At 49.2% G+C, this 15905-nt stretch overlaps 2 protein-coding genes across 5 annotated transcripts; one reads left to right on the plus strand and one right to left on the minus strand.

Moving 5' to 3' along the window:
- Window positions 1-545: 545 nt before the first annotated feature.
- On the minus strand, window positions 546-9247 carry TMEM176B (transmembrane protein 176B). 2 transcript variants are annotated; one of them, XM_039230675.1, is made up of 7 exons: window positions 9173-9247; window positions 4934-5154; window positions 3128-3238; window positions 2721-2777; window positions 2244-2474; window positions 1238-1357; window positions 546-895 (listed from the first exon to the last, which is right to left on the minus strand). In XM_039230675.1, the coding sequence occupies exons 2-7, from the start codon at window positions 5144-5146 to the stop codon at window positions 803-805; spliced, it is 825 nt and encodes a 274-aa protein (XP_039086606.1). In that variant the 5' UTR covers window positions 5147-5154; window positions 9173-9247; the 3' UTR covers window positions 546-802. The 2 variants fall into 2 exon arrangements, with proteins under 2 accessions (XP_039086606.1, XP_039086607.1); XM_039230676.1 differs by having other exon boundaries at window positions 4934-5150; window positions 9173-9225.
- Window positions 9248-9679: 432 nt separating this feature from the next.
- TMEM176A (transmembrane protein 176A) lies at window positions 9680-14640 on the plus strand. Of its 3 annotated transcripts, none has more exons than XM_039230670.1 (7): window positions 9680-9791; window positions 10508-10709; window positions 11405-11515; window positions 12610-12666; window positions 12837-13058; window positions 13595-13702; window positions 14057-14640. In XM_039230670.1, the coding sequence occupies exons 2-7, from the start codon at window positions 10512-10514 to the stop codon at window positions 14084-14086; spliced, it is 726 nt and encodes a 241-aa protein (XP_039086601.1). In that variant the 5' UTR covers window positions 9680-9791; window positions 10508-10511; the 3' UTR covers window positions 14087-14640. The 3 variants fall into 3 exon arrangements, with proteins under 3 accessions (XP_039086601.1, XP_039086603.1, XP_039086604.1); XM_039230672.1 differs by having other exon boundaries at window positions 10512-10709; XM_039230673.1 differs by lacking the exon at window positions 9680-9791 and adding an exon at window positions 9874-9931.
- The last annotated feature ends 1265 nt before the right edge of the window (window positions 14641-15905 follow it).

A 15905-nucleotide genomic window follows, 5' to 3' on the forward strand; every position in this document is an offset into this window, starting at 1 on the left:
AAAAAGCCTTGTTCCAGGGGCGCCTGGGTAGCTCAGTCAGTGAAGCATCCAACTTCGGCTCAGGTCATGATCTCATGGTCTGTGGGTTCAAGCCCCATGTCAGGCTCTGTGCTGACAGCTCAGAGCCGGGAGCCTGCTTTGGATTCTGTGTCTCCTCTCTCTAACCCTCTCTCTCTCTCTCTCCCTCTCAGCTAAATAATAAAAACATTAAAAAAAAAAAAAAAACCCTTGCTTCAAGCCTGACATAGTCCTATAAATCCCACAGAAAGTTATAGTCAAAATTATAGGTGCTTAAAGACAAATTCAGTAGGTAAAAACATTCTAAGTACCATATATGAGAATTATTTTCACTTTACACTGAATAGAAGGAAATTGTAAAACGGAAGTTTGCCACTTAGGATATAGAGCAAAACATAATTAAATTTAGTCTCAATGGGACTTTGTTTCCATGTCACAAACTGGCCCTCACTTAATTCCATATGTATCAACACAGAGAAAGGTGCTTCACAGTGCACCGTGTACATAAACAAAGGGAGACCACATCCTTTCTGGGCAAAATGAGTTTTCCTGTTGTTTATGTTTAATTAGCTCTGGAGAAAATGCGACGACACCCGTTCAGTGACTTGAGGCCACTGCGATGGAACAGTGGGGAGAGAAGGAGGGCTGGGACAACGACCAAAAGAGATGCAAGTGTGAGGGGCAGGTCAGTGAAGGGCCCTGGGGAGTGGGTGCTGTCCTCCCCAGTGGCCCTGGGCTACTCCCGTCAGGGACATGCAGGGGCCCAGGCAGGGTCTTCGGTGGCTCACAGGATGATGGCTTCCATGGTCTTCTCCTTGGAAGGGGAGGGAGGCACTGAATTCTCCCCGAGTAACTTCTTCTCTGACCCTTCCTCATCCTGAAAAAACCAGGGAGACGTCAATAATTGTGGGAGAAAGATGGGGCCTAGTTAGCTTCATAGAACTTGAAATTGGGAAAGGAAAGAGGAAGGGAAGGAAAAGGTACAGAAGGGGGTGAGCTAGTCAGGAATCTGGGACAAAAAGGGTAAAAGGGGGGCCTGGAGAGGCAGAGGGCAGAAGCTATTCAGACACGGTGCTGGCACACTCTCCCTGCACAGCGAAGGGCCCAGCTGTGTGCTGGAAAGCAGGTGAGCTGTGCTCCCGGCCCTGATGATGCTCCCTGTTCCCAGAGCTTCACCACACAGACCCATTCCTTCCCCAGTGCCTCCCTGACAACTCACCAGAGGCCGAGAGCTCTGGCCACACAAGTTCCGAAGACCCATGCTCAGAGAAGCCAAGGATATGATGGCCTGCAGGACACAGACAGCCAGGAGCAGAGCACGGATTCCTAGGAACAAGTTCTAGAGATGAAAGAAGAAAAAGATATAGTCAGGAGGCTGCTCCCCTGATTCTGCTCTTACAACCACCTTTTCAACCCAGCCAGGTATCAGACTCTGTCCAACCAACTACTTCCCACCAAAGCAGAGTGCATTTTCCAACTACAGCTCCACCCCAGAGTTGTCTGCAATGTGACCTTACCACATCTTACGAAGAGGCGGGTCTATTTCTCCACCCCTAGAATCTGGAACAGCCTAGAATCGTTTTGAACAATAAAATACAGTGGAGGTGACGCTATGCCTGGCAGCTTCCATTTCCTACCTCTTGAAATATGCACAGTGGGATACTCCCTGTTGGAACCTAGTTGTCGTGCCATGAGAAGCCCAAGCCACAAGGAGGAGCCATTGTAGGCTCCCTAGCTGATGGCCTCAGCTGGGCTCCCAGCCACGTGAGAGCCATCTTGGAGATCCAACCCAAACGAGCTCTCAGATGACTTCATCCCCAACTGACATCCAACTGCAACTGCATGATAAACCCAAGTGAAAACTGGCTATCTGAGCCCAGCCAACCCACAGAAGGTGAGAAGTAATAATAAGTTATAGTTTTAAGCCACAACATGTTGGGTGTGGTGTTATACAACAATAGATGATGGGACAGGGGCACACCAGAAAAGCTAGAAGGGTGTTTCTTGATGTCCTCTCTTCAGTGTCTCCTCTTTGCTTCTCATTCCCTTTGATTCAGGGAATGCTTATCCATGAGGGTCTGAAATACATCTCCAGCTAAGTTAAAACCTCCTGTACCACAGACCTACGTCCACGCTCAAAGAGCCTACATCCTTGCCCTCCAGTGCCCTAGCTCCTTGGGAACAGAGTCTTGTGATGGGTCCCTGGAAGACTGGACTCTTCTCACCATCAGTATATGCATGTAGGTTCTACATCTATCCTTTCTCCAGTGTGACTCCTGACTTCTTGGCCACGACTTTTGGTACCCAGTGGTTGTGACAGCAGGTTCTGGGTAATCACACGCAGAGTCGATGTCATAGAAGCCATCACTTTGCCAGGTTAAGCTATTCACACAGAGGGCAACAGCAGCCATGGCTGTGGCGACACCAGCCAGCAGGAGCAGACCTGAAACATAGCCCTAAAAGGGAAAAGTGCAGGGCTCAGACCCTCTTCATTAAGGATAGAGCCATCAGGTCCTGGCTCTAAACTTGTCTCTTCTTCCTCACTTCCTGGCCCAGGAATCCCACTCCATCCCTACAGTAGCAAAGATCCCGAAGTATCAGGAGCCAAAGGGAAGAAAACAGAAAACTAGGGCAAAAAAAACCAAAAAAACAAAAAACAACAAAACAGACAAAGGAGAGGGCAGAGGACACCCAAGACTCACTGAAAGTTTGCCCCGGTGCTTCTCATAGACAATGGCCCCAGCTCCTGCTGCAATAGCCTGGAACGACAAGACAGTGAAAAAGGCCTCCAGTTTACTCTCCTGAGGTGACTCTTCACTCATTCCCAGGACAGCTAATTCAAAGCACAATCCGAGGGACCAGGAAAGAAAGCAGGCATATGGACAGGACTCCATTACTGCTGCCCTGTCCTTCCCAGCCTGCCCTTAGGGAGGAAAGTAGAGAGTAAAAGGATTTCGCTTGCCCCTTAAGGCAGCTTCCTCATGGCAAAGGGCATTTGTATCTGAGTCTTTGGTTTCTTCCCCCAATCCCTGACCCAGATCCAAAGGAACTTTCTCCTTGCGCATAACCACTTGCCTCCCACCGAGCTTCCAGCCCCTTCCTTACTCACCACAGTCCCTGCCCAGAAGGCGCAGCCTGAGGTGCACAGCTCTGTCTGGGGTCCTAAGCAAAGTAACACTCCAAGGGCACAGCTCAGAGCCCCTAACAATATCTGTGTCACCTGCGAGACAAGGTGAAAAGTCAGCTCCCTTTCCACCAGCCCACATGCCCCACGAGCAGCCACCCAGCTCTTACTGAGATGCCTACCTCTCCTTTTCCTATCTTGACCTCTCTGCAGCTCTGATTCTAGAGGATTCTGGCTCCTTCACATCCATGAACCAGCATGTTGTGGCTCCCCACCATCCCTCCGACGTGAATTCCCATCATTACTTTTTCCTAAATATTATACTTTGTCATCCCACCTTATGATTCTCACTTTTTTCCTCCTCATTCTCCCTTGGGAATCCAATCATCCTGTCCCAGATGGGACAAAAGAGTGTTTTGACTGACAGCCATCAGTGGTCAAAGGTCCCCTCACCTTTAAAGCCATGGGCACATTCTTTGGGGATGCCCACCCAGCCATTGGTGAAGCAAGGTGGTGGTACAAGGGCCACTTTTATCCAATACAGCATCCCATAATGGGCAGTTCTTTCTCCTGAGCCCTGTACTGGCTTGGCAGACACCTTGTCGGGCCTGCGTCATGATCTAGTGTCTCCTCTTACCCCATCTTTCTCCTTCCTTTTTCATTTCATAGCTGTCACACTGTGACATTGCACATTGAACTCTGTTTCAGTGCCTGCTTCCTGGAGAATGCAGCCATCACAGCCTCTTGGACATCACCATCTACATATCCCTGCAGCATTTCAGATCCATCGTGTCCAAGTTCCACACCCCACCTGCACCCCCAGTGTCTAATTCTCCTGAATTCCAGGGCCTCAGTCTCCTGGTCACCCACACTCCAAACCTCAGCATGTTCTTGGATTCCTCTACTCCTTTGTACCCCGAGCCCACCCACTCCCAAGTCATGAGACGTCATCTACAGAGGATGTAGACTCCTCTCTTTCCTTGTCATTTCTACTGTGGCCCAGGCAGGTGTAGACCCTCCACACTTCTTCCACAAGAAGATGTGGACATCTCTTGGCTGTGAGGCAGGCCCAGGTTCCTGCTCAGAAACCACCGACAGCCTTCCCACCACTGACGCTGATTCAGGTCAGCTTCTCACCCTGTCACTCAAGGCTCTCAGCAATTGGACCCTAGGCTGCATTTCCAGTCTGATCTGCCAGGAGTCTCATTCTCTTTACTGACAGGACTTGCCCAGTGCATACTGGCTTCTCCCTCCTTGCTCTTGCTGTTCTCTTGATGTGGGATTTTTTTTTTCTTCCATCTTTCACCTCTATCTGTCTACACCTGCTCTTCCTCAATGCAAGGTCTGGCTCAGATGTCAACTCCTGCAGGTCAGTTCCCAAGGATCTCACCTGCTCTACCTTTAATTCTAGCTATGAGTATAGTGATCTGATCCCTTCTGACTGATGTTGAGCACTTTTAGGTTACAGCCTAGGGATTCTCTCTGTAGTTCTCCTTGAAGTGTCTATCATATTGCCTCATATCTGCAGGCCCTCAGTTCACATGGGTTCCATTCAACTGAGCTAACAGCCCCCAGAGATTCTTCCACATATCCCCTCCAGCTGGGATGGCCCCTGCTGTACCAAAGAGGCCCATCACTCTTTTCCATCTAAATGTGTGGGGAGCCTACCAAAACTTTCTTTTCCCAAAAAAGATGGGATACCAATAGTAAGTTCTCCGAAGGAATCAACCCACATTTTTTCCATCCTATGGAAGGAGAGTTACCATCCTCTGTAGTACCTGCCATTCTTACCCCCAATGCCAGCTGCCCATAGCTCATCCTGGCCTTGGAAAGGCCAGTAAGGCCAGTGTCCCGAGGATGAGAAAAGAGTTCCTTCAGGGAAGCCCCAGCTTTGAGCAATTGTCCCAAAGCTGATTCCTGATAGATGTGGATGTTGATGTGAGTGGGCTGGGACAGTGTAGAGGCCACATCGATGCCATTCACAGTCACCATGTTTTGGGTCATCCTTCTGGCTGGGAAGAAGACATACAGAAGTGAGGTCTGGGAACCAAGTAAGATAAAAAGGAATATGTCATATGAGTGAAAGGAGAGAAAACAGTCCTTTGTCAACATCCAAAGGGTCTTCCCAGAGCAAGTATCAGTGTCACTGTGGCCTTAATCTGGGATGCAAATCCATATCACCTCTAGAATTCTTCACTACATATATTCTTGGGTCATTTCCCAGAATTGCCTGACACAGTTTGTCTAGGTCTTGGGTTGGACAAAGAAAGGAATCTGAATTATTTCAGGAACTTAATATACATATTTACACATGATACTTCCGTATGGTGAAAAAATTTGAAAGATACAAAAGGGTATACCTTTAAAACCCTCCCTCTCATCTTTCTCTCCCAATCACCTACTTGCCTTCTAGTCAGAGACTAATATTATCATTTTCTTATATATCCTACAATGACATTTTTTGCACACAAAAGCGTATAAAAATATTCTCCTCCTCCTTTGCCCACAAACGTCAGGATACTACATACACTGCACAATGATTTGTTCACAGAACTGTGTTTGAAAATGATCCTTTCTCACTCATTTGTCCAGCTGCAAAGTATTTCGTTGTAGGAATACATCATGATTTTTAAACAGTCTCCTATTGATAGACATTTATTTTCTCTTACAAACAATGAATAATTGTCTCTTACAAACCAGTGAATAATTGATTACAAACAATTGGCAGGTAAATGTGAATATGCATGTGTCACTTGAATAGATATTGCCTTCTACCCCATGAGCTACCCCATGAAATTCACATTCAGGAGCAAGATCAAAGAAGGTTCACTGCCCCTCTCCATGACCAGAGGAAGATGTCCGCAAATCTTTAAATCTTTTTCAAATGTATATCAGGAAAATTACATTCCAGTATAGATTTTAATCAGTTTTATGTAACCTACTGCCCCCTTTCCGGTGTATCTCAATGATGTTTGACAAATTCATACATTTGTACAACCCCAGCTACAATCAAGATAGAGAACATTTCTATGTTACAAAAAGGTCTGTAATGTTCCCTCCCCAGTAAGCCCCCTAACCCCTGGCCTGAGGCAACTACGGATCTGCTTTCTGTGACTATTCCAGTATCATTTCAATCCATAATTCTCTTATGATGAGTGATATTGGTCATTGTTTCCTATGTCTAAGAGCCGTTTTTTTTTTTCTCTTCTTTTGTGAGCTCTCTGTTCATATCCTATGTCCTTCGCGTTTTTACTGTCTTGTTTTGTATAGGAATTCTTTACGTATTCAAAAAATTGCCATCTGTGACACAATTTCCAAATATTTCTTTACAATTTGTGATTTATTTTTTGATTAAAGTTTCCATCTTTATTCTGATTTCTGGGTTTATATCATACTTAAAAAGGACTTTTCCACATCAAGATCATAAAATAATTCTTCCCTGTTTTCTTCTTCATAGTTTTATGCTTTCCATTTTCACATTTAAATGTCAATTCATCTGGGATTTATCTTGTAAGTTGGAATATATGGATCCAAGTTGTTGTGGGTATTTTCCCCTCAGATGGTTAACTGCTGAAGGATAAGGTCTGTTTGAAGAATATATTATCTTTGTCCTACTGATTTAAAATGTTCCCCAGAGCAAAAATGAAATTTTCATTGGAATCCAGGGCTATTCTAGTCTTTATACTCTGCCCATTGGTATGTCTGATGAGCCAGGCACCACTGCCACAATTTTAGTTATGAGTATGAGTTTATGGGGCAGCTGGGTGGCTCAGTCGGTTGAGTGTCCAGCTCTTGATTTAAGCTCAGCTCATGATCGCAGGGTCATGGGACTGAGCCTTGCGGGCTCCGTGCTGAGCATGGAGGCTGCTTGAGATTCTTTCTCCCTCTTTCTCTGTCCCCTCCCCTGCTCCCTCCCTCTCTCTCTCTTTAAAAATTTTTTTAAAAATTTCTTAATGAGGGGCGCCTGGGTGGCTTAGTCAGTTAAGCGTCCGACTTTCGCTTAGGTCATGATCTCGTGGTTCGTGGGTTCGAGCCCCGCGTCGGGCTCTGTGCTGACTGCCAGCTCAGAGCCTGGAGCCTGTTTCAGTCTGTGACTCCCTCTCTCTCTGACCCTCCCCTGCTCACGCTGTCTCTCTCTCTCTCCTAGAAATAAATAAAAACATTAAAAAAAATTAAAAATTTCTTAATGAGTATGGAGTAAATTTATTTTAAAAAGTAAATGAGTATGGAGTAAATCTTTTAAAAATGAGTATGGAGTGAAAATGAGTATATTTAATTGAGTTATTTCATAACCCCTTCATGTTATCTTTTTCTTTCATGGCCATTTTTGCTGGGTTACTTCTCCATATGCACTTTGGAATCAACTTGCCCATTTCCAAAAGCAATCCTCCATAGTAATTCCAATGGGCATCCTACTTCACCATCACTGATGGAAATCGTAGTTATATCAATAACAATCCTAACAACAGCAATGATGGCAAGCCTAAAGTCTTCCCTTTTATTCTATGTCCTTTTCTTTTTTTAAAAAAAAATTTAATAGTTTATTGTCAAGTTGGTTTCCATACAACACCCAGTGCTCATCCCCACAAGTGCCCTCCCCCATGCCCATCACCCCCCTTTCCTTCCCCCCACCCCCATCAGTCTTCAGTTTGTTCTCAGCATTCAAGAGTCTCTCATGGTTTGCCTCCTTCTCTCTCCCCCACTATTTCCCTCCTTCTTCTCCGCCACGGTCCTCCGTTAAGTTCCTCTTAATTGTCCTATACGTGCAGACATATGGTATCTGTCCTTCTCTGCACTGCTGGTTGGAATGTAAACTGGTGCTGCCCCTCTGGAAAACAGTGTGGAGGTTCCTCAAAAAATTAACAATAGATCTCCCCTATGACCCAGGAATAGCACTGCTAGGAATTTACCCAAGGGATGCAGGAGTGCTGATGCATAGGGGCACATGGACCCCAATGTTCATAGCAGTACTCTCAACAATAGCCAAAACATGGAAAGAGCCTAAGTGTCCATCAACTGACAGATGGATCAAGAAGATGTGGTTTATCTATACAATGGAATACTACATGGCAATGAGAAGGAATGAAATCTGGCCATGTGTAGCAACAGGGATAGAACTTGAGGGTGTTATGCCGAGTGAATTTTAAAATTTTTTTTAATTTTTTTTTTTATTTTTGAGAGAGAGACAGTGTGAACAAGGGAGGGTCAGAGAGAGAGGGAGACACAGAATCCAAACACAGGCCCCAGGCTCTAAGATAGCTGTCAGCACAGAGCCCAACGCAGGGCTTGAACCCACGAACCATGAGATCATGACCTGAGCCAAAGTCGGACGCTTAACCGACTGAGCCACCCAGGCACCCCTCTATGTCCTTTTCAAAGCAATGTCATACTTGCACCTACCTGGTCTTTTTGGAGGTATAAAGGACAGGTGTTTGACAGTTCTGCAGACACACAAGGAGGTTCAGACTTGTTCACAGACACACATAAGGAAGTCCCGCCTGATTCCAGCCAGATCTCCCCTGGGGTCCCAGGAGCCAGGGTCACAACAGCCCTCTGAGCCCCCTGGGAACCACCACTCCCCCCACCACACTCCAACCCAGCTCAGCTGAGCCCCCTGCTCTACTTCTGGACCAGGCCAGTCCTATGAGAATTCCCCTCCCATGCCACAGGAACCCTGCTACATCAGGCCCACCACTTTCCAGCTTCATTCTGAAGGACTTCTCACCACCAAGCCGCCTGAGCCACAGCCACCCCTCCAGGAATGAAGGTGGGGTGAGGCCTAGTGAGGTGAAAGAGAGCCAGGCTGCTGCAAGCAGCACATATCCCTCCCCTCCCCAGGTCCCATCTAGTTTAGAGCATCCTGCCCACCCCCCAGCAGATCCTATAGGGACTGGGAATGGGGGAAAGCAGCATCATGTGAGATAGGATGGGGGCTTTGGGAACTGGCCTTGGAGACTCCGCAAGAGAGAAATGTCCTGTAGTGAGAGGCTCCTGGGAAGGGACCACCCGGCCTGTGGGGTCCCTGCTCACCTGCTGTCCTCTGGGAGCCCCTGCCAGCCGGTAGAAAGGAGAAGAAGAGCAGAAGCCAGGGGTGGAGGGAGGAGGGCTTGATCATCAGCACTGCAACTTCCCAGAAAACAGCCAGAGGCAAAGGGGCCCCTCTAGGGGGATTCCAGTCTTGAGTAGATAACCAGGCTAGCAAGAGGTGGGGGGAAGGAGACTGCACTCATGGGAGTGCACACACAAACACACACGCACACACACAACACACACTCATACACATTCACAGCACTGGCAGATCTGTGTCCAGAAAGCACCTGCCCAAGTGGCCATGGGGGAGAAAAGAGCTTCCCAGGGTTCTCCTGGGCTGATCACTTCTATGGGCTCCCAGGCCACCCACCTTTCCCCCATGCTCTCCAGGCTGGAGCCCAAGGATGGACTGGTAGCTGGAAACCCCCCCCACTGGGGCCCTTCTGCCCTGGCGGTCATCCAGAGAGGCTGGGCTAAGATTCAGCCTGCCTCACCTCCACCCTGCCTTTCTGGTGTTCTATCAACCTCTTCTTCCATCGCCTGGTGCCCAGCTCCAGCCCCAGCCCTCCCTGCTGGCACACTCCCCGCAATCCCCCACCCAGGATCCCAAAGAAAGCAGGTGAGGCAAGCCCACAGCCAGGCGCCCCTTCCCCAGGACCCCTCCCCACCCCTCCCCCCTCACAAGCCTGGCCCAGAACTTGCTGAAGATGGTGGGAGGGAGAGACCAACGGCCTGTGGAAAATGGACTCCAGGAAGATGGTAGGAGCAGAAGGCGGGGGTGTCCCTGTTTGATACCAAGTCAGTCTGGCCTTGACCTCCACCTCCACACGCATGCAACTTGGTCCTTCCTTGTATATGGGGGACAGAGTGGGGAGTACAGCTTCAACAGGCCGTGCAGAGCTGAGTGGCCGTTGGTAGAGAGGGAGGTGTTTAGAGGTTGAGGGAGGTCCCCAAGCCCTTTGTGGAGCAGCTGTGGCAACAGAAGCTCACCTGGCAGCCCAGGAGCCTAAAGGCTTCAGGTGGGGCCTCAATGGCACACACAGGCTGAGAAAAGAATTTGGAGAGGTGAGGAATCCGGGGCACTGCTTGCTCCAGACCTCGTGAGAGGATGGGGGAACAGCAGGTTGAGGGTGAAGGGGGAGGCTCCAGTGGGCTCAGCAGTTGCCACAGCACCAGGAGAGCAGGGCTGTCCCGACAGGACACCTCGCAAGAAAGGGACAGGGATGTTGCTCCATGACCAGGGACCTCCACAAATCCCGAAGGCGTGAAATCTTTGGAAGCACTCTGCGAACCTGCCAAGGCTCTCCCTGACACTCCCTTCCTTCTCCCTCACAGACAGATGTCCACAGGCATGGGGACAGTAGACAGTGGTGAGGCGGCCCCTGGAGCTCCGCAGCCCACCCACATTGATGTGCACATCCACCAGGAGTCAGCTCTGGCCAAACTCCTGATAAGTGGGTGCTCCCTGCTTCGTTCCTCCACCTCCAGCGCCCTCTCCCAGACCCGGGGCGGGAGCCGGCTGCTGGTGGCCTCCTGGGTAAGTAGGGGCCCAGAGCGTTGCCCATACTCCCCACATCAGGAAAAGAAAACCTTCCTTTTGCTGTGCACACTCTTGGCCAGCCTCTCTGAATCAGACACTGAGCCAGTTTTATCTTCTTATTAGAAATCAAGATCTCCTGTGCTCCATTTCTGATGTTTTTACATACTTACTGGTCTTCTCCATAAAAGCTGTAGGTGGGGTGGGTTTTGGGCTAAAAGGGTGCAGGAGAGACATAGCCATTTATTTATTTATTTGAATGTTTATTTTTGAGAGAGAGAGAGAGAGACAGAGTGTGAGCAGAGGAGGGGCAGAGAGAGAGAGACATAGAATCTGAAGCAGGCTCCAGGTTCTGAGCTGTCAACACAGAGCCCAATGTGGAGCTCGAACTCACAAACCGCGAGATCATGACCTAAACTGAAGTCAGTCACTTAACCAACTAAGACACCCAGGCACCCTGAGACATGACCATTTAAAGTCCCAGCTGATGGAGCCCTGACCATCCTCTCCCCTTCTCTAGACCCAGCATGGCCTGGTTCTCCCTCCTCTCTTCTCCCTCCTCTTTTTCTCTTTCATGGGGGATTCCAACTGTGTATACCTGGAGTCCTCAAAGTTGCCTGAGACTTGGGGGCAGAGGGTTGCCCCTGGGCCTGGGCATCTGGAAGCCAGCTTCTTAGTTCTTCTTTTTCCTCCAGGTGGTACAGATCGTGCTAGGGGTGTTGAGTGGGGTCCTGGGGAGTTTCCTGTACATTTTCTACTCTTCCGCCTTGCGTGACTCAGGAGCTGCCATCTGGACAGGGGCTGTGGTAAGTGGGGCGGGGAGACGGTTGACAGGCCAAGAAGGGGCAGATTCACCTCCTATCAGACGTGATAGACCATCACCGTCACCATCAGCACCATCACCATCACCCACGGTACTATAAAGTGTCAGCAATTGAAAATCCCCTCCGTTATTCTCGGCTGAGAATACAGATAAGAAAACAGCCAAGGAAAGTGGTGGTCTGTCCAAAGTCAACAGGCCAGCTATCCTCGTTTCTGGGCCCGGGCTTCTCCCACCACGTGAGCCACTTCACCCCAATTCAGCAAACATCAACCAAGGATCTAGGTCACACTCATTTCCAGACACTTGCATTGAGATGGGGAGGAAGAACATACTAGAGAGTGTATACTCTACAAGATAATGTTGCCCCAATGCCTTGTGCGGGCTTTGTACACAGTGGGAAGCCAGTGGGGGGTCACTGAGCGACAGTGGTGAACATCAACAGATGGGTGTGTGCAACCAGGGATTGAGGGCAGGTCATGGTAACACTGAGGGGCCCTTTGGCATGCCCACACTCACAGAGTGATAGCAAAACACATGCATTTATTGAGAGAGGAGCCAAAAGTAATCATCCTCATGCAACCAATGGCAAAACAATCAGATTAGTTCAAGAATTGCCAGATAGGATTCGAATCCATCTGTCCACCATGTGGATGGTATACCAGACGTCCTGTTCTGTCAGCCCAGGTGGTGGGGTTGCTGAGGACTTGCTGGGAAAGTTGCCTGGACCAGAGGACACCCAGAGGCTCATCGTGCACTGAGAGCTTCTCCAATGTCCTAGGGCATCCACCATCTGGAACTTTTGCAAAACACCATTGCTTTAAAAGGAAGGTTTTGGAGAAAGGAGGGAGGGCTCTTCATTGTCCCTAAAACAGAGGGTCCTGCCACCTCAGGAGTTTGATGCTGGCCTAACCCTCGCCATTAGCCTACTATTGATGACAAAACTTAGCTCAAAACCTCAGGCCCACATGCAGTGTGCCAAGGAAGGGCTGGCCCATGGCTGGCTCTATCTGTGGGGGTTACTGGCAACTGGAAGGCTTGGATCTGCTGTTAGTCCTGCTCTCTTCCATCTCTCCCCAGGCCGTGCTGGCTGGAGGTCTTGCCTTCATTTACGAGAAACGGGGTGGCATCTACTGGGTGAGTTTGGGGAAGGGCAAGAGTGGACACCAGGCCCAGAAGCTGGAAGCCAACCAACCATGCCTCCTGCTGGGACACACATGGGCTACATGGGCCTGTCCCTCTCTCCCCAGCTGGGTTCCCAGGGAGACTGAATCTCCAAGGTCTCTCTCTGCCTCCTCTGCCACCAGGCTTTGCTGAGGACCCTGCTCGCCCTGGCAGCTTTCTCCACAGCCATTGCCACCATCACCATTGGAGCTGATAACTTCTATAGGTGCTACTTAGATTTTGAAGACTTTATCTGTGATGTCTCCCCGAGTGCCTGGTACGGGGTCACCCTGCCCCCCAGCACTCCGAGTCCAGAAGAAACCAGAAGGCTGCACCTGTGCCTCTCTTATCTGAACATGGTGAAGGTAGGGGGGCAAGAGGTAGGAGTGCGGGTGGGCAGTGGGCAGGGAAGGCCAAGATGGCAGACAAGAGTAAGGCTGTGTTACTTGTTCTATACCCAGCTTGACTACTGTCACCACAGACGTGGCATTAAACAAACTAGAAATAGTTCCTGGGGTGGTGGGTGTTATAGACTCATGGGAAATACAAACACGGAAATAATAAATGAACTAACCTTGTGAGTGTGCAAAGATGTTAAATGCAATTCTCCCTTGATCTTCTCAAGCCTTGGGGCTGCTGAGGCACCAAATTGTAGCCCAAGCCCGTCATTGTCAGAACAAGGACACCGAGGCCTGATGCGATGGGTTTCTGTCTGCTCTCTGCATGCTGGACTCGTTTACCCCTCCCCCCCACGCACAGGTTCTTCCTCAGCACCCCCCCCCAAGAAGCTACAGACTTGAGGATGAAGGGATAGAGAGAGACCCTAGGTTGGAAATGAATGAGAACACGGAGCACAAATGGCAACACTTTGGTGGTGACAGATTTGGTCCTCTGTCCCCAGGTCCTGTTCATAAGCTTTCACATCATGCTCTTGGCGGTTTGGGCTCTGCTGCTTCTGGCATCTCTGGTCCCCGTGTGTCTGTACTGCTGGAGAAGGCTCCAGTGTAAGGTGAGTCCCTAAAGTATGCCTCTGTGTTTGAGCGGTGGGACTGTCCAGAAGAGGCAGAGATGGCGAGCTCATGGCTTGGGGAGGAGAAAAGGGCCCTTACCGTGAGTCCCAAGGGGCATCGTGCCTGTCTTCCTACTCCAGTGGTGGCCCAGTCCAGAGAACCCCTGTCCCTGATCTACAACAAAGACCCCAGGAAGGCAGGGAAGTCCACACCCATGGTGGGATGCTGGGACTCTTTGCATCAGGTACCATGAGGCTGGCGTTGGATCTGGTTGACTCCAGAACTAAGTTGCCCTGGAGGAAAGAATTCATACCTTCTCTCCCTGGGCTATCTTACCCCTCTGCCTCCCTTAGGAAACAGAAGAAACTGCTGCAAGTGAGTGAAATCTAGCCCTGCTTCTCCTGAGTGCTCACGCCTGGACTCTTTCTGGACTGCATGTCCCTGCTTCTGGCTCCTGGGAGAAGGACCAGGCTGGGAAGGTCCAGTTATCCTGCCCCCACTGCTGTGCCCACTGCCCTGCCCCAGCGATCAGGATGGCAGCTCTCGCGGCTGGCTCACCTTCACTGTCCCGCGCTGCTTCACCTCCCCTCCTGAGCAGTGATGATAATAAATGACTTGTTGTTGCTCCGAGCTTCTTGCATAGCTCTCCCGCGGAATTTCTCTGTGCTGGGAGAGGCGGAGGAGAATGAGCTGATGCAAACCTATGATGCTCCTCCCTCTCCCAACCTCCCTTCTGGGCCATGAAAGTAGCCTGTCTTTGAGGATGGTTCTGGGACTGTATGTCCAAGTGCCTGTGTACAAAGGATGAAACAAGTGGGGACTCTGAGCCCTGCTCCCTACGATTCAAATTTAAGAGAGTGAATGCTGGGCAAACTGAGAATTAGATTTGTTTTTTGCCTGTTTGGAAAAAGTAAGGAATAAATGCACCAAGATGCCATCATTTTGGAAATCATTTTTTAAAGATAGACGATGATGTAGAAACCCTGAATAGTTGTCCCATGAAAAAATACCTAGAATTGCTGGAAACGATATGAATCATGTATTTTTAAATTCATGCCTAACTTGGATAGGCTACAATAAAAGTAGGAGCATGGATTCAGAGAGCTGAGTCTTGAAATTATCATCCACCTGTCTGGGACTTCCATGAGCACTCGCGCATCCCGCGTTACCTTGGAAGGATCCGTAGGACTCAGCACAAGTTTGTATTCATGGCTATGGTTGTATTCATGGCTACATTTTATTACAGCCAAAGGGTCCACAGCAGCATCAACCAGGGACAAAGGTGTATCAGGTGGATGTGGGAGGAATCTGGGTTCAGGCTTCTGATATCCTCCTACCAGTGAGGAAGGGACATTGACACTATTCAAAGGTGGGAGAAGGACAATCAAGTATCCCCGAAACTGGGAAGGCACTTTGAGACTGGAAAATGAAGCAGTCCACTCCATTGTGTTTACACAGAGTTTTCTTCAGGATAACTTACTGACTGGAGGTCCACGCAGCTGCAAAGTTACTCTCACAAAGTCCAAACCTTAGTCTACAGATTCTGTCATGAGATCAAAGGGTTCACATGCACCTCCAGTGGCTTGTATGCTCCTAATTGACAGCTACTCTTTCATTAGGTCTTGTGGCACCACCTGGCATCAGGAGAGGGAAAGACTATGTTATCTCTAACAGATTCCTGGGGGAGGGGGGCAAAACAAGTATCCCTCATCTCGACCTTGGCTGGCATTTCTAATCTAGCAAACATGAGCAAGATGGGGGCCCAAAGATGGAGTCACTATTGTTAGCACTCCTACAAACACATATACAGTGTTTCTGCTCAGGGAAGCCCACTGAAGACTCAGTGCCCAGGGTTTTTACTGGAGGCTGGTCACATAAGCACTCTCTCCACCTGCACAATGGCCACAGTTCAAGATACTCAGAAGAAAAGCAGGTGTCCACCTCAAATATCATTGTATAGTCCAGGCAAGCTGATACAGTGCAAGTCGGTGCTGCCAGCACACAAAACAACCGTATCAGCATAGGAACATTCCAAAAACCAACTTCTGAGAAGGCAGCCCAGAGCCAGCCCTTCAAACAGGGCCTTTCAAGGAGCAACCTCTATGTTAACGTTTCCTGTTCACTGCTCTGGGGGCATCTGTCAAACTCTGTAACCCAAAACTGCACTTGATAACCATGCTGAAGACAGCCAGCAAATCCTAA

This window comes from Hyaena hyaena, unplaced genomic scaffold (assembly GCF_003009895.1).
Source record: "Hyaena hyaena isolate Hyena2069 unplaced genomic scaffold, ASM300989v1 scaffold_50, whole genome shotgun sequence".
Taxonomy (NCBI): Eukaryota; Metazoa; Chordata; class Mammalia; order Carnivora; family Hyaenidae; genus Hyaena; species Hyaena hyaena.